The sequence below is a fragment of the Urocitellus parryii genome, chromosome 3 (assembly GCF_045843805.1).
Source record: "Urocitellus parryii isolate mUroPar1 chromosome 3, mUroPar1.hap1, whole genome shotgun sequence".
Taxonomy (NCBI): Eukaryota; Metazoa; Chordata; class Mammalia; order Rodentia; family Sciuridae; genus Urocitellus; species Urocitellus parryii.
The window spans coordinates 142,906,867-142,918,506 of record NC_135533.1 but is presented as its reverse complement, the minus strand read 5'-3'; the positions used below and the strand labels follow the sequence as shown (position 1 = coordinate 142,918,506).

General features: G+C 61.4%; 1 protein-coding gene across 1 annotated transcript; it reads right to left on the bottom strand.

The window, feature by feature from the left end:
- Window positions 1–316: 316 nt before the first annotated feature.
- On the bottom strand, window positions 317–6,936 carry Sds (serine dehydratase). Its single transcript, XM_026412078.2, has 8 exons — window positions 6,853–6,936; window positions 4,723–4,877; window positions 3,953–3,992; window positions 3,585–3,724; window positions 3,411–3,502; window positions 2,735–2,962; window positions 1,045–1,169; window positions 317–705 (listed from the first exon to the last, which is right to left on the bottom strand). Exons 2-8 carry the CDS (start codon window positions 4,873–4,875, stop codon window positions 497–499), a joined length of 987 nt encoding a protein of 328 aa, XP_026267863.2. The 5' UTR covers window positions 4,876–4,877; window positions 6,853–6,936; the 3' UTR covers window positions 317–496.
- Between the last annotated feature and the right edge of the window lie 4,704 nt (window positions 6,937–11,640).

Genomic DNA, 11,640 nt, shown 5'->3' with positions numbered 1-11,640 from the left:
ACCCGTGGTCAGCAGGTCCTCACCAGGTCCCTCACCTGGGGACGACCCAGCAGGGCGCAGAGGCAGGGGCGAGACCGCAAGGGACAGAAAGCCTCACAGTCGCTGTGTCATAAATACATAGTTGTCTTTTCCAGTGAAAAAGTGCTCGTTAGAAAACGGAGTAGCTGGCCTCCGGGAGGGCTGCCGAGGGCCCCAGGCAGCTGAGGAGGTAGGGCCCGTGGTCCAGGCCCCCAGTGGCACTCAGCTCCCCCCCCCCCCGGGGTCCTGGTGTGACTTGTAGGCAGTCATCCTAGCAGGGGTGGCCAGGGACAGCTGCAGAGAGGCCACACAGATGCGAGGTTCAGTCCATGGCTGCGCCTGCTGCTGCCCACCTGGTCCTTGGCCCAGTGGCCAGTGATGCAGGTCCAGGCTCACGGCCAGGCCCAGGGCACTGCACGTGGTGGGACTTGGGGACTCCGGCCCCAGTGTGGCCCGGCCAGGGGCACTGCGGGTGCCCTCATTTTGGTAGGCCATTCTTCATGCCAAGCTGTTCCTTGAGGGACCACAGCTGGGCCAGGCTGATGTTGCTGCCCCCACAGACGATGACCACCAGGTTGGGCAGCGGGACGCGCAGCTTCCCCTCCCCCTGCAGTTTCTTGACCACGTGGCTGTAGACGGCGGCCAGGGCGGCCCCGCAGGCCGGTTCCACCAGGATCTTCTCGTCATCTGCCAGGGACAGTGAGGGATGGTGGGCCCAGGGGAGCGGCAGGCCACTGAGGGGACTTGGGGGCAGCGAGCCAGTCGGCTCTGAGCCCCGGAAGGTCTGGGCCGCGCCTCCCGCTGTCACCGTCAACAGGGGCCCGGGTTTCGCCCCAGGTTGACATTGACTAGTGATCGCCGTCGCCCAAGCCCCGGTTAAGGAGGGTCCTGAGGCACGGTCTGGGCGAGGGTGTCACAAGTGGTCACCTTCCACGAGTGGGGCGTTCTAGGTGAGGATGGGAGGCAGGAATGCAGGGGACTGGGGTGAACGGGACCCCATGGTGCGCCGAGGACAGTGGCACATACCCACAAACTTCTCGATGGCGGCCACAGCCTCCTGGTCCGAGACCACTTCAGAGAAGATGGGGTGCTCCCCAAACAGCTTCAGGGCCTGCGCGCTCACCGTGTTCACACCCAGAGCCTTGGCAACGCTGGCCGGAGCCGGGGTCAGCAGACAGGAGGGAGGCAGGGACGGGCGGGGGAGACAGGGTGGCTGTGAGCGGAGCCACAGCAGGTGGCAGGGACCCCAGACGGCGGGGTCTGCTGCGCACAGATGATTTGGGTCGGGGTCAGTAGTGTACATCTGTGTTGGACACTCGAGCAAAAGCACCCTGCCACCCCTACGGGACCCCCACTCTGGTCCACCCAGTCAGTCCTCGCCGAGCCTCGCACGGCCCTGCCACCCCCTCCTGCCCTGTCCCTAAAGGCGCAGGGTGAAGGCTGCCTCCTCCAGGACGTCTTCCAGGGCTGCTCGGACCCTGACCTCAGGTGGCCCTGCCCACTGCAGCATCAGGCCAAGCACTTCCCCAGCGTCAGGGAATTGTGCTGTTATCGTTGGTTTGACTTAACAGGCGGGAAATTGAGGCAGAACCTGCTGCCACTGCCCAAGGTCCACATGCCCAGGGACTGGCAGTGCTGGGGCTCAGAGCAGGGTACATGTGACTCCGGGGCCTTGCTGGAGGCTGTGTGGACACTCTCCCAGGCTCCCTGGGTGGCCACCGGTCCTATCCCCAGCTCATCTCCCAGGAGCATCTGGAGGGCGCCCCCGTGGCCCTAAGGCAGTTTACAGTAGGCGCTCAGCAGCGGCTTCTGTGCCAACCTGGCTGCGGCAGAGACCAGCCCTGCAGCCTCCAGGGAGGCCGGCTGGGAAACCCAAAGGTACCCCGGGGCTCAGGCTTCCCCGTGCGCGCTGAGCCTGCGCTGCCCTCTCCTCTAGCTGCCCCAGGGATGCCTGGCGCGAGGACATCTCCCCGTCCCCTGCAGCCAGGCGCGGCCACCTGACTAAGTTCTGGCCCGTGAGAGGTCATCGAAAGCACATGTCCCCAACTTGCCATGAGGTGTGCTTCACCAGGGAAGTGACGCACTCGGTGGAGACTGTCCTTGGAATCTTGGTTTGGACCTCTCCCCAGAGCATGGATTTGAGGTGCCATCCTTTCTTGCGGTGCCAGGCAGTGGCACACAGCTCTGGTCAGCTGATGGCAAGGGGCCACCCACTCTACGGCACTGTGCTGCTAAGTGGGGTGTCAGGTTGGATGTATGCAGCTCACTTTTGACTTGAAATATTTTCAACAAATGACAGTTTATCAGGATGTCACCCTGGAGCAGTTATAAATCAAGGAACAGCTGCACTTTGTGTCTTTAAAGGTGAGCGCCTAACCTTCTCTCTCTGCTTCCTTCTTCCTGCCTGATGGAGCGTGGACGTGATAGTTGGCATGCAAGCCACCATTTTGGACCATAAGGCCACATGCCAAAGACAGTAGAGCGAGATGCCCAAGGAACACTGGTCCCTGACTTTCTGGAATGGCTTCTGGATTTGCCACCTCTAGACTTTCATAGAGAGAGAAATCAAGTTCCATGTTGTTTAAGCCACTCACTGTCTGTGACCCCGGGCGAGTGACCAAAGCCTTGGGATCCTCGCTGTGCAGTGGGTGGCCCCAGGAGCCAGCTCCCAGCCACCCTAAGGGAGGCTCCCCGGGGGGCACCTGCAGGCTCTCACCTGGTGATCCTGGGCAGGGAGACCAGCTTGCCCGCTGTGGTGGCAGCATGGAAGCTGTGGGCACCGATGGTCTCCATGGCGATGACGGGCACGTCCCCCCAGCCCACCTCCTGCAGCCCCTGGACCACTCCGCACAGCAGGCCCCCGCCGCCCACAGACAGCACGATGGCACCCGGCTTGGTGCCCAGGCTTTCCTTCAGCTCTCTGATGAGGGAGGTGTGGCCTTCCCTGGGGAGTGGCACCGGTGACAGGTCAGCGCTGGGCTTCCTGCAGGCACCCGGCAGGGCCCGGGGCACCCTGGCAGGCAGGTCAGCATGTGCCCAGGGGGGCTGGGCAGCTGGTCCCCTGCTCCAGATGCCACCCTGACGCCAGCCACCAGGCTCTGTGTCTACTTGGGGCCTTGCTCTGGCCACCAGTGCCAGCTACGAACGTGGCAACGGGCAGGGCTGAGAGGCCAGTGGCCAGGGCTGTGGGGCCGTTCCACACAGCTCCCGGGTCCCTGAGGGCCGCCTGACTGGAGAACCCCTTTCCCTGGGCTTCCTCTCACTGTGCTCTCCCGTGGACAGGTCACGGGCGCAGCCACGAGAACCGGCATCTTGTGTGGTGACGAGCATCCCAGCCCAGTGGTGCCCGGGAGTGGCCGCCCGCGTGCCAAGTGACCCCAAGCTGCACTCACCAGATGAGGGGGTCATCGAAGGGGGGGACGTAGACCCAGCCGGGGTTGTTCTTGGCCAGCGCCTTGGCCATCTTGAAGGCCTCGTCCAGCGTCTGCGAGGTCGGGGTGGGGACAGTCAAGGCGATGGTCCTGGTCGGCCACCCGTGCCCCAACAGCCTGAGGGTGGGCACTCACCTCGCCCACCACCTCCACCATGGCGCCTTCCCCCTTGAGCCGCTCCACAGTGAGAGCCGGTGTGGTGCTGGGCACGACGATGGTGGCCGGGATGCCCAGCTTCCTGGCGGCGTATGCGGCCGCCATGCCTGCATTGCCCGCTGCCAGGAGGGGTGGGCTGGAGGTCAGCGCCCGAGGGCCGGGACTGCTGGACCTCCACCTACAGCTCGGGCCTCCCCACACCCCACTGGCCTCCTCCTGGAATTCCAAACCCGGCTACTGCAAAAGTTTGCCACCTATCATGGCTGGGATACCCAGGGCCCAGAGAGGCGAAGCACCTGGCCTTAGCACACACAGCAGAGGACTGGAGGGGGAGGCTGGTCACTTACCAGAGGAGCACACAAAATGCTCACAGCCTTGCTCAGCCCACTGTGGGGAGAAGAGGGGAAGGGTCAGGTCCACCTCCATGTCTTTTCTTTCTTTTTTGTGTACTGGGGTTTGAATCCAGGGGAGCTCTGCCCTGGATCTACCATCCCAGCCCTTTTAATTTTGAGCAAGGGTCTCACTAAATTGCTGAGGTTGGCCTCAAACTTTCAATCTTCCTGCCTCAACCTCCTAAGTTGCAGGGATGACAGGTGTGCCCCAGCAGGCTTGGCCTGCCTCCTCGTTTTCGCCTGGGCTCCTCCCTCCCCCTGGAATATCTCCTCTCCCTCCTCTTCCCCCTCCTCTCCCTCCTCTTCCCCCTCCTCTCCCTCCTCTTCCCCCTCCTCTCCCTCCTCCTTTCCCCTCTCTCCCTCCTCCTCCTCCTCTCCCTCCTCCTGCTCCCCTCTCTCCCTCCTCCCCCTCTTCTCCCTCCTCCTCCCCTCCTCTACCTCCTGCTCCCCTCCCTGCCCCCCTCCCCTCCCCCTCCCTCTCCTCTGGGGTTTGTTCTGCTCTAGTCTCTCTGCGTCTTCCTTCCAGAGCCTGGCTCAGGGATGGCTCCATAGGGACCCTCGTGCACAGTCACCCGTTAGTCCGGGGACGTCCTAAGGTGGACGTGCAGTGCGTGTGGGGAGCCGCCCCATAGCCTGCATCTCCTCTTGGTCCACCCAGCCCTGGCCCTGCCCTGTCCAGGAAGGGGGCTGCCACCTGCCCAGATGGCACCTGACCCATCCTGTACCGTCTTGCAGAGGTGCCCGATGCCCCGGATCTTGAAGGAGCCAGAGGGTTGGGCACTGTCCATCTTGAGGTAGACGCTGGTGCCGGCCACTTTGGACAGGGCCATGCTGTCCCGGATGGGTGTCTTCACGTGCAGGGGCTTTCCAGACGTCATTGCTGGGACAAAGGTCAGAAGCCCGGAGGGTCAGGAGAGTGGGCACCATGTTGGCTGTGGGCACCCCGAGGCCAGCGGCCCCGCCCCTCATTCCCCGGGGAGAAGGACAAAGTGGGCGGTAGAGTACAGGCGAAAGTGCCCAGGTCCCCACAGGCACAGTCCAGCTGCCTCCCCGGCTGGACCTCAGGACACTACCAAGAAACTGCTGGGCAGGGGGCTTCTCGGGAGGCCGCTCAGCCCCCGCGCCTCTGTGCTGGCTGGGTCCTGCCACAAACTCAGTCATTTCTGTCGTGCTGGGGATGGCGCCAGGGCCTCGGCATGCGGGGCGACCGCCGGCCACGAGCCAGCCCGGCTCCACTGTTGTCCTTAGTCATCACTCTCCAATGGTCAGCACGAGCCGGGCACCGTGATGTCATTCGAGGCTTTTCCCAATCCTGGGAGGCCACCACAGTCCTTCCCACCTGGACACACCTCTCATGAAGCCACACCGTGACAGGCAGGCCAAGCTTCCTCCCGAGCCCCGGGCTCCCATGACTTGGGGGCAGGGACACTCTGTGATGTCCAAGCTGTGGCGGGTCAGCAAATGTTTAGCAATCAAGGGACTGAAAGCCCTGACGGTGACGCGGGCCACCTCTGTGACGTCCCTACTCTTGCCAGGGACAATTCCAAATGTCCAATGTGGAGCTGGGAAGGGAGGGACACAGCCACCTCTGGAGTCTGCAGGGTGGCTGCTGTCATCACTGTCCCAAGCCGAGGTCAGAACAGCCGGCTGGACCTCTGTGGGCTCCCTCCCTGGGTGGAGGCCCCTGGGGGTCCACCCAAGGTCGGGAGGTCCCAGCTGGCGGTGGTGTCCACTGCGAGACGTGGGGTAGGGGAGCTTCGCAGTGACTCTGGCTCAGCTGTCATCCCCCTGTGCCCTGAGAGGACCCCAGGTAGGCACCGCCCCCTTGAGCCCTGTGGAGCTGCCAGCTGTAGCCGTTTCTGGGTAGTTGGTGACACAGCAGCCACACCAGCATGTCCTAGGTCACAGCAGGGAGGCGGGGTAGGTCTGGGGCAGGCTTCCCGAGCTCAGGGTCTCCCCAGGACCCTGGTGTGGCTCAGGCCAGCCCTCCTGTGCTGGCTCTGAGTGGTTACAGTGGAGATGGCCAAGATCCAGCCCACGCACACCCCTGTGGCCTTTCCGTCCCTCTCTTTTGCTGAGAGCCACAGGGAGACTCATGCCCCCCAACCTGGGCTGGGCCAGAGGAGATCAGCAGGTGGTCAGCTCAGGGGCCTATCTGGGGTCCCCGCACCCCCCAAAAGCCTGGCACCGGGGGCGGCTAGCCCGTGCCCCAACTTCCCGTCCCTCGTCTGGGCACTCCTGGCTCAGGAAGCCCCCTCCCCCAGACTGGCTCAGACACCTGGCCAGTGGGGGGTCCTGCACCAGCCTTAGTGCCCTCACATGTGGGAGCCCCAAGCTGTCTGGGCTGACAGGCCCCTGAGGCCTCCCCTCTTACATCTCCTAAATGCCATCAGAGAGCAGGGCCTGACCCCGACAGTGGACGCTGGTTCTGACCCACGGATAGAGGGGGCCTGCACAGCTCACCATGCCCTGGCTGCCAGTGCAGGAGCCCACCCCAGGGACCCGGGGTCATCTGGAGGACCCTGTCCTGTAGGTCACAATTCTTCCCACAGATGTGGAGCCAGGTGGGGGGCCTGGCACAGGAAAGCCACCCCTTCCTCTGTGCACCCGCCTTGGATTGTCACCCCCACCCTCACCCTCTCACTGGGCCTGTGGCAGGTGCTCAGTAAATGTCACTGGTTATTATGAAGTGCTCTTTCATTTCATCTGCAGCAAGCTCCTACTATCACCCAACTGACAGGTAGGAACACTGAGGCTCAGAGCGGGCCGTGCACCCAGTCGCTGGCTCTGTCACCCCTTGTCCCCTGGCAAACCCTGGCTGGTCCTGGGGTGTGACTGAGGATGGGGCCACTTACCAGGCACAGTAATGAGCTGGACGTCTGGACAGAGCGAGGGAGTGAGAGGGAGATGGTGTTGATGGTCTCAGGGACCCAGGGAGGCAGCTGGACTGGCCTGAATCCTCCCTGGGCTCCTGCTTTATGCCTCGGGCAGCCAATGGGCTCGCAGGGCCGGCCCCGCCCCCGCCCCGCCCCCGTCAGAAGCTGGGGTTCCCGGAGGTGGGGAGCTGCTACGCTCAGTCCACAGGGTCCTCCTGCCTTCCCCCCACCAGTGTCTTCACTTGCAAACAGGACAACACCTTTCCCAGGGACCATTACATAAATCTAAAGTCCCTGGTGTGTGCTTGGCCTACGGTAGGTGACAGAGAAACAATAGCCACATTAATAAGTGTCCAGCCACAGAGGAGGTAGGGACTGTTATTACCGCCACCTCACAGCCGGGAGACAGGGGTTTCAGAGGTGGTCACTTGCCCCAGGTCACAGAGCTCGGAAGAGGCAGGAGTTGGCACGGGGACCCCGGCAGCCTGACCCCCAAACTTGCGATCCAAGCACAGGTCTTCATTGCTGTCCCCGGTCCTCCTTCAAGAGTCTTTTGGCACATGGGAGCAGGTGGCCAAGACTCAGGGGCCGGAGCTCCAGCCTGGCCTGTCGTGCACAGCTGTTAGCCCTGGGCAAGCCGCTTTCTCCCCCTGCCACCATGGTGTGCTCACTTGTACAGTGGGTGACAATGGCATCTCCCTCCTGGTCTCAGAGATTGGGAGAAGGTATTACGTAAGGGGCCAGGAACTGAATGAGTGTATGGTAAGTTAGTCACCACCACCATCACCACCTCCATCACCACCATCACAACCATCACCACCATCACCATCACCACCACCACCAACATCACTATCATCACCATCATCATCATTATCACCACCACCACCATCACCAACATCACTAACACCACCATCAACATCACCACCACCATCACCACCACCATCACCACCACCATCACCATCATCACCATCACCACCAACACCAATATCACTATCATCACCAACACCAATATCATCACTATCACCAGCACCACCACCACAGCTATCACCATCCATCACCACCACCACCACCACTACCAACACCACCATCACTATCATCATCACCACAACCATCACCATCATCACCACCACCACCTTCACCATCACTATCATCATCACCACCACCTTCACCATCACTATCACCAACATCATAATCAACACCTCCACCATCACCACCACCATCAAGGAACTGGAGCATGTTGCATTTGAAAACTCTCTGCCCTAAACCAATCCTTGGGTCTGTCCCTGGCTGTGAGCAGAGGTCCGTCTGTCCACAGGCGCGCACACACACACACACACACACACACACACACACACACACACAGAGTCTGGCTGGTTCTTTCCCTGGGCCTCTCAACAAAGCTCTCTTGTCGGCCGGCCGGGAGTAGAATGTTGATGAGCCGGAGGGCGACCAGGGGAGACGAGGGCGACCAGGGGAGACGAGGCGGCCAGGGCACACTCGGCTCGCACGGCCACGCCCCTCTGGGACAGGCTGTCCCGTTTTGCTGGCCCTCCCTGATTTTGCACGACATTTCCAAGCCCCCTCCCTAGCAGGATGTCCACGGGGGTGTGGGCTGGGGACACGAGGTGGCAGAGCTGGAGGGCTGTGGGCACCCTGCAGACATCCGCTCTCGCCTGTCTGATACAGCCGGCGCCCACGCGGCCAGAGCTGGGCCGATCCCACACCAAGTGTCTGCCATGTGGGGTCGCCCACCCCAGGGGAGCAGGGGGTGGGCGTCTTGGGCCCCACATGGAAGGCGAGGAGACCGGCTCAGAGGCTGGGACTCTTGCCAAAGGCCAGCAGGTGGCAAGTGGCAGCTCGGGAGTGTGAATTCGGGGACTCTGAGTCCTTTGTGGACACAAGGCCAGTGGGGGTAGGGGACAGAGGGCACATGGCCAGCCTGGTCACATCCAGAAGCCCCAGATTTAGGTTTAAAGGGCATCTCCATATGAGGTAATGGTGGCCCAGGTGACAGGACTGAAGGGAGACGTCCCCTTTGTCACCCTCCCTCCTTCATGTCCGTCTCACGGCTGCTGGGAAGGGAGCTGGGGCTGCAGGCGGCAGGGACCAGGGGACAACTCTCTCCTGAGATCTGCCTGTCTGTCCCACTAATTTCAACCAAGACGTGTCGTGTCATCGTTGGAACGGACGAATAAGAACCCAAGGGGTCAGAGAGAAGGCTCCCGGCCCGTCCTGGCGCCCGGCCGGCCTTCATGTCTGGAAAGAACAACTCGACCGGGAAAACAATTCACATGCCGGACAATTCACTCACGCACAGGGTTGCGACTTTGGAACCTGAAGAAACCCTGTGCCCGCAGCAGATGTTGCTCCTCCTCTCTCCCCTGCGCCCTGGCAACCGTCAATCCACCTGTCTCCAAGGCGCTGCCTGCTCTTGGATCATTCTTCTTCCCCTGTGCCTGGCTTCTGTCCCTTAACAATGTCTCCCAGTTTCCTCCATGTGGCATCGTGATGCCGTACCCTTTCCCTTTAGAACACATAGTATTTCATCATAAGGACATCACCACATTTTATTTATCTGTGCAAACATTTTCCAAGTTCAAATCAACTTGCTGTGTGACCTGTGTAATATGCAAGCACTTCTCTGTGCCTCCATATCTATGATTAGATTTGTTATAAGGCTTTAATAACTTAATTGATGTAAAACTGTCAGGATAGTGCCTGGTGCTGACTGTGTACTCAGGAAGCAACGGTCAGCTGGGCACAGATGGCGCACACCTGTGATCGCAGCACCTTGGGGGCTGAGGCGGGAGGATTGCGAGTTCAAAGCCAGCCTGGGCAACTTAGTGAGGCCCTAAGCAGCTCAGTGAGATCCTGTCTCTAAATAAAACACAAAATAGGGCTGGGGACGTGGCTCAGTGGTGGAGCACCCCTGAGTTTAATCCCCGGCACCCCCCAAAAAAGCAATGGCCATTTTTTGTTCCTGGTGTTCAAAGGACACTTGTGTCCCTGGCTCTGGGTGACGGACAGAGCACAGAAGCCCTCTTTTGCCACCTTGGAAAGGTTTGGGAAGCGGGAGGGATGTCGAGGCCGGCCTCTCCCCATTAACAGATGGACAAACTGAGGACTCGCTCTGCCCCGGGGAAGGCAGGAGCCTGGCTGGGGAACCTTGGGCAAGCGTCTCCCACGTCCCCACGTCCACGTCCCCACGTCGGCTGCTGTTACATCACACCTTTCTGGGAAGTGTCCCCTGTCCCCGAGGACAGTCAGGTCAGAGTGTCCTTGGGAGCCAGGTGGGGCTGTGACGGGTGTTTTCACAGCTGGGGGTGGGCGCTGTCCCCTAGCCTCCCTGGTTGGCAGGCAGCGCTGGTGTCTTTGATTAGCTCAGGTCTCAGAGTCCTGGGTCCATTCCCCCGGGCTGGCACTGCCACCCAGCTGTGTGACCTCAGGGTGGTCACCTCACGGCCCTGGCTTCCTTCCTTGGAGATGGGGACAAAGACACGGCCAGGCATTGCCAGGTTAGAGGCTGGGCCTTAGCGAGGCACTGAGGCCAGCAGCTGTGCCTGTCCCCATCTTTTTCCTTGCCCCCCCACTGTCCCGGACTTTGGGGTCCCCCTTGGTGCTCAGCAGTCCTTCCTACCTGCTCCCCGCTGTGCCTGGGCTGGAGCTCTGGGGCGCTCTGCAGCCAGGCGGCCTGGTCTCTCCCCAGTGGGGCCACAGCAGCCCAGAACGGGCTATACTGCCTCCTGCCTGCTCCCCGAAGCCTCCAACCACTTGCTCCTCTGTCCCTCTGTCCACGGCAGCCTGAGTTCCCGGCACCCAGAATCCAGCCAACCTCTACTGCTAGCGCCTGCCCAAGCCCTGGGATCCTGGACCTTGGATCTTCTTCCCACAGGTCCACCTGGCTCCCCTCCACACCCCTGGGTGTCGACTTGCCTGTCACCTTCACAGAGGGGACTCCCTGGCCCCTATCTAAAACCACCCCACCCACCCTTGTCTGCACAACTGGCCGCCCCCACACCCCGCTGGCCTGTGAATCCCTCCTGCGCTGAATTCCCTGCACCCAGGACAGGCTTGGCACACAGTAGGTGCTCAGCAAACTCGGCTAGGTTCACTGTCAAATGAAACAAAGGAAAGCATCCGAGAAGTTCAAGAAAGACAAAGGGGGATGCCGACACGTCCGAGAGGTCCCGGGCTCCTTGCAGCCTGGGCCCTGGAGGGCCTGGGATCGACCCCACCCCACCCCCGCGAGCCTGGGCACCTGCTCCAAGAGGGACTCCCCACTCCTGTTTCAGAGGACAGGCCCGGCCCCAAGCCTGGGCACTTCAACCCCCCCGCGGCCTCCACGGACCTGGCTTTCCCACCTCCCGCCCGCTCCTCCCCTGGCCTCCCTCTCTTTCTTACTCTGGGGACTAAACCAGGGGCGCGCACCACTGGGCCGCCTCCCCCGCCCTTTGACATTTTGAACTTTGAGGCAGGGTCTCGCTCAGTTGCTTAGGGCCTTGTGGGAAGAAGGTCTTCTACCTAAAAAGCCGTTGTTCCTTATCTAACTGCGACTCCCCCAACCCCCTGGAGAAGTTAAATGACTTTTTTTTCTTCGTGAAATGGATCCCATCCAGCCTGGTCTCCCTGTTTTGGACGCGGTGCACTTGGCTCCTGTGGCTGCAGCCCAGCTTTCGAATTGGGTCCTAAAGGGACCTTTTTTGTCCTATTAGATGGTGCTACCTGTGGCCTTTCAGCTTTGCGTCATCTCCAAATGTGACAAACAGC

Coding starts and splice junctions, on each gene's coding strand:
- Sds (XM_026412078.2), bottom strand. CDS start 4,875: ATGACGTCTGGAAAGCCCCTGCACGTGAAGACACCCATCCGGGACAGC. Junction 3,993..4,722: donor TCGGGCACCTCTGCAAGACG/GTACAGGATGGG, acceptor TTCTCCCCACAG/TGGGCTGAGCAAGGCTGTGA. Junction 2,963..3,410: donor TTCGATGACCCCCTCATCTG/GTGAGTGCAGCT, acceptor GCCACTCCCCAG/GGAAGGCCACACCTCCCTCA.